Source organism: Crassostrea angulata, chromosome 3, assembly GCF_025612915.1.
Source record: "Crassostrea angulata isolate pt1a10 chromosome 3, ASM2561291v2, whole genome shotgun sequence".
Classification (NCBI taxonomy): domain Eukaryota; kingdom Metazoa; phylum Mollusca; class Bivalvia; order Ostreida; family Ostreidae; genus Magallana; species Magallana angulata.
Window position 1 is genome coordinate 48,709,621 of NC_069113.1, and position 5,542 is coordinate 48,715,162.

The 5,542-nt window shown below is 32.2% G+C and overlaps 1 protein-coding gene across 2 annotated transcripts; it reads left to right on the forward strand.

Moving 5' to 3' along the window:
- The first annotated feature begins 330 nt into the window (after nt 1-330).
- On the forward strand, nt 331-5,121 carry LOC128178423 (cyclin-dependent kinases regulatory subunit 1-like). 2 transcript variants are annotated; one of them, XM_052845571.1, is made up of 4 exons: nt 331-489; nt 2,367-2,491; nt 3,216-3,304; nt 4,661-5,121. In XM_052845571.1, exons 1-3 carry the CDS (start codon nt 431-433, stop codon nt 3,263-3,265), a joined length of 234 nt encoding a protein of 77 aa, XP_052701531.1. In that variant the 5' UTR covers nt 331-430; the 3' UTR covers nt 3,266-3,304; nt 4,661-5,121. The 2 variants fall into 2 exon arrangements, with proteins under 2 accessions (XP_052701531.1, XP_052701530.1); XM_052845570.1 differs by lacking the exon at nt 3,216-3,304.
- The last annotated feature ends 421 nt before the right edge of the window (nt 5,122-5,542 follow it).

Below are 5,542 nucleotides of genomic sequence, written 5' to 3' on the forward strand. Positions count from 1 at the left end.
ATGCGCATGTAAGAAAAATGGACTGTGGTTTTTCTTTGGTTGCGTTGATCAAAGAAATACACCAGGAATGAGATCACTTATGATTCCTTTGCTCAATAGATGATAGATTATATTATTACTTATAGTGGGTAATATTAAAGGAAACACATGTGAAAATAGTGTACATATATATAAGTACATGCATGTGTTTAAAACTCAGTTACGCCTACATTAAGGAATTATAATAATGTTATTTTATATCAATATTGCACGTATTATACTTTCGTGTATATGCTTTAAATTCTTTTAAATTTGATCGGGATCGGGGATGGAAATTGAACAATCACGTGACGATAGTAAACCAATCAGAGTTGCCGATAAAATATTTGAACTCGGTGTTTGGCGCTATCCAAAAAGGTTGCACGTTCTGGATATTTTTTTAGCTGTAAAAATGGCTCACAAAAACATTTATTACTCAGATAAATACACAGACGACCAATATGAATACAGGTAAGATAGAGATTGCGGTATGTATTGAATATACGAGAGACCGAAACTCGATATATACATGTTGAGACACAACTTTTTCGAATTTCCTCTATCGATCTATGTTGATGTCGCGTATATCATGAATATAAACAGTATTTTCTTTCATACAAAATATGCTCTATTGATTTTTTTACCATAGTTGTATAGAGTGATAAATTGTCAGGTTGTGTTGACGTTTGAACTTTTTACGTTACCTATAGTTTTCGATTTCCTTGAACAGCTGATGAACATGTATTCACTTGGACGTGTAAGACGAATGCCCTAACACGTTATATTTAGATATTTGGAAACGTGTCTTCATACTATCCCATAGATGATAAAAACATTACACGACCAAATTTTTTAATTTTTTTTTTGGGGGGGGTGGGGGTGAGGGGTAGCCTAGGATTAAAGAGAATAAGTGAAAATGATTAATCTTATATGATAGTTGTAATATGGTTCCTTCCAATCCTGATATTTCAATTATTAAAATTCATCCTAGAGAACTTAGATAATTAGGGTAAAGATTAGTATAGTTGCAGGCCTCAAAACAATCAAATAGATGACCTGGAACAGTGGAAAGTACGGGATTGAAAAACACAATTTACATGACACTAAAACGTTTGTTTTGGATTGATTAGTCAATTATGTGAAAGTTATAAATACCATTAAATTCTCAGGACATTTTCCTCATTTTACTTGCCTGAGTTGGCTTATACTTATTCTAAACACTTAACATGCTTACCTCAGAGAAAGAAGTCTGTTGAATTTACTTGCAGAGTGAGAATTACCAATTTTACTTGTAAACAAACTACTCTATATAGAGAATAATACATGGATAAAATCTTTACCACACCCCATATCAACCCGAGACTCCAATATCACAGTGATTCATATTTAAAGTTGTCTCTATGAGTCCAAGGACCTCTCTTAATCATTATTATGAGTCCTAAGCCCAAAACAATGAGTACATATTTTTTCCACAAAGAACATGAATATCAAATAAGCTACCTTTATCTAAACTCAAATTCTAAATGACCATACTAAGAGGTAGCCTAAGTGCCGTCACTGGGACCCTTCCGAGTTTTCTCTGTTTCTCTATTGCCACTATCAATTATCATTTATTTCACTTTCTAGAATGGCGTTCTCTTTAGCATGAATCTCTTTGTTTTTATTAATCATTTTTATCATTTCAAAAAAAAATAATGATTCAATGCTTCAGTGAAGTCATCTATAGTAAGATGTTCTGTATGTTATGATGTCATAGTCATAGTGTAGATGTGAATAATTTAAAAGATATGATACAGGGGATGTGATAAAGGCATGTGCCTTTGTTCATACCAATGGTGCATACCCAGTATAAAATGATTCACTCTATTGGTCTGGTGATGGTGTCTAAAAGTAAATCAGAGTGACATCACAATATCGGTTGTAAAATGTTCAAGGAATTTTTTGATATCAAATATTTGAAAAAATGTTAATAGGTAAACAAAAATTAGAATATTTTAAAAGTCTGATACTTTGGCAGACTTGTTATTTGTACTGATGAGTGATGACTTCATTGAGTCTCGCAGTTCATGGTTAAAAATTCTGCTCCAACTTCAGCCACTTCTTACATTTTAAATCGTAATATCCACATGGAGCACCTCCATCAGTTTTTTAGATTAACCTCAGATATATGCCATTACATGGAGAGGACAGTCTTTACCCTGGTCAAAAATTCTAAACATCTGAAAACTTATGATTGTCAAATTTCCATGGATTTCACATCGTGATGAAATACTGAGGCAAATGATTCATGGAATGAATTAGTTGGAATTTTTAATAAATCTATTCTAGTCTTTGAAAATTTCTTGTAGACATGTGATGCTTCCGAAAGAAATTGCTAAACTGGTTCCCAGTAAACTGATGTCAGAGGCGGAATGGCGAGGCCTAGGTGTGCAACAGAGCCAGGGCTGGATTCACTATATGAAGCATGATCCAGGTACCTGTCAACTCCTGAGTTTCCATTTATAGTAATTGTTGTTGTAAAGGCATCTGTTTTCCACTATCAATCTATGTATCAAAAAATTTTATTGAAAATTTTAAATGCCATTAACATTCATATGTTTTTCTTTATCTACTATATAATGTTTTTATTCTGAAATCTGTATATTTTGTACAAATTATATCTCTATTCAATATTTCTTCACATGTTTGTTCACTCCTTGAGTATTTAACATGTTGATGAATTACATATCTGTTCTCTTTGCAAGTCCAGACTTTTATGAATGATCTTGAAAACTCTAACCATTAACTTTTAAAATTCTATTTCATCCTTCAATTCACACTCATTTCGTTAGTATAGCTATCTGCAAGATACTGTTTGCTCTGAGAAAGTCTTTTTTGCTCTGAGAAAGTCCATACACTATGCAAAGTCTTACCATTGACTCATTTGACTGTTAAATTCCATAACATCCTTTCATTCACGCTCATTTGTTAGTATTACTATTTCAAAACAGTTTACAAGTTTGTTTTCCATCAGTTCTTTTGAATTTTCCTTCTCTTTAATTTCTTTTTTTTTATAGAGGACATTAAATTCTCCTCTAAAAGCATTGTGTGCATGCGCCTCTGAATTCGTTGAATTTTATTCAGAGTATATCCTGTAACAGTGACATAGTCAGATAGTTGCTTCCTGTACAGTAGTGTTGTGTTGATTCCCTTTTCAGAACCCCACATTCTGATGTTTAGACGACCCCTGACCCCCACCCAGAAGTAGTTACATCATCATCATCATGCATTGATCACACCACGTCTTGTAACTATCTTATTTTCATTTATCAATTTCCTGTCTTAATATAGAGTATAAGCAGAATAAATTGTATATTGAATTTGGATTTTTATTGCTATTCAAGTGAATTAAGTAATGTTTCATGTCTTGTTTTTGAATTAACTTGATCATTTGACTCAGAAGTTTGCAAACTACCTACCCTTTATTCTGAAATTATGTAAATACATAAAGAACTATATATGGTATTAGTCAAATTTGGCCCCCATAATTCGCTTATTTTAAAGTGATTCAGGTACATTAATTTGTTGTGTTATTTTATAAAAGAGTTGACATAGAATATGTTTTTCACCTATTTATTTGATTTATATGCACTCTCTGGCAGTATATGACGTCAGAATTGACGCTGTTTTTATAAATCAACCAAAATTAGTCAAAAATTGACACTTTTCTAATCTTTTTTCGAATCGGAAATATAGAGCGACTCTTTGAACAAGAACAAACTTTTTGTCACTTATAAGTACTGGAGAGATACATCTTTGGTGAAAATATTTTGTTTGTTCAAGCAGTCGCTCATTGTTTCCTTAAAGAAAAACTGGTTCAAAACAAGCCGTTTTATGCTAAAAATGCGAAAATGGCGGGAAAAGGTAAACTTTATGATGTCATATTTTTAAATTGTGGGCACTAAAATCAAAATGAAAATTATGAAAAAACTTCAAATGTATATTTGTTCAAATAAAACAAAGAATTAAAGTAAAATGACTTTGTTCATTTAAGGGGGCCATTTTAGGCTCAAACCATATATAGTCCTTCACTGAATTGTTAATGATAAATAATTTGGCAATATTTTCCATTCTATTCATAGTTTGGCAAAATTGTACTTTGTTTAAAGGTTAATGATTATGTGTACAATACTCATCTCCACAACATATAGACATTGTACAATTGCATTATAAAGTGAATTGGAAATGTTGTTTACAGATGAATATTTTTAGGGATCATTTTTGGATTTAAAATTTGAGTTGCCTATAGGATTCCTTATAGATTGTGATGCTATATGATTTTATTCCAAGGAGGTGCAAGTTTTTTTTATGCACGGGTCTTAATAAGGAAAAGAAAACATGCGTGTCAAACCATTACAAATCATGAGAAATTCTTTTTATCACACATTTATGGTACTTTGTAAATCCCCAATTTCATTGGCTATGTGATATAAAAGGTCCTCAAGTCATTTCAGTAGTATAACTAGTATATAGGAATCTATTGTGACATCATCCCAGTGAAATAAGGGGGGGGGGGGCATTACATGGGACTTTGGTAATATCCACTGGATACATGTTTAAATAAAGTTATATCTACAATAACATGGTATTTTTTCTGTTACAGAGCCACATATTTTACTTTTTCGAAGACCACTGCCATGTCACAACCAACAGACCCACCATCACAAGGATCTTGGACATTAGTTCAAACCCTTTCTGTCAAACCACCACAAATTCCTACACAACTAAGCTATAGAGAATTCTCCAGTGCAAGAGACATCACACAATGCTACAGAATGGTGATGCTTTGTACATAGAAGTCTGGATTTCCTCTGTCATTTGTTGGAATATTTTGTGATTATTTCGCGCATGCATGTTTCTTTACCTATTCTACTGTTCCACAGAGCACTAGCCTTTGTATTACAGAATGTCAACATCAACAGGTTTTGATGTAAAATGATACATTTCTCAGGTTTTTAAACTTAATATTCATATGCAAGAATATACTGCGCTTGTGATTGGTAAAAATCATAATGGTATAAACTGCAATGCAATTGTGATGTAATTTGATTGAAATTTTAAAAAATGAAGAGCAAGTGCTGGTTTTATCATTAGATATTTAAGAAATGTTTCCTTGGCATTTGTCATAAATTACTCAAATCAAAAATACAAAATTGCTTCAGATGAGTAAACGCATTGATTCGAGTTCCTTTATATATTATATGTACTAATATATGGCTGGTGTAAGTCTTGTAAAGACTTTGATTTAAACATTAGGTGATAGTGGTGTCCAAATTTTTATCAACCTTCTGTGTTCTCGCTCTACTAACAATACTGTCTGAATGGTGAGTGAAGTGTTCCAGTCATGAGTGTTTTGTACTATATTTTTGATATGGTTGTTTTTGACTGTTATGAATTTGTCTGCGAGCATGTGTGAAAATAATAGAAATTGGTGTGCAATATCATTTGATGTCAAATATTACTTGGATCTTGATTATGAAGTGTG

Bases quoted from the DNA above. Each gene is read 5' to 3' on its own strand.
- LOC128178423 (XM_052845570.1), top strand. From the start codon at position 431: ATGGCTCACAAAAACATTTATTACTCAGATAAATACACAGACGACCAA. The intron at 490-2,366 runs GTAAGATAGAGA...AATTTCTTGTAG, and splicing joins GACGACCAATATGAATACAG to ACATGTGATGCTTCCGAAAG. The intron at 2,492-4,660 runs GTACCTGTCAAC...TTTCTGTTACAG, and splicing joins CTATATGAAGCATGATCCAG to AGCCACATATTTTACTTTTT.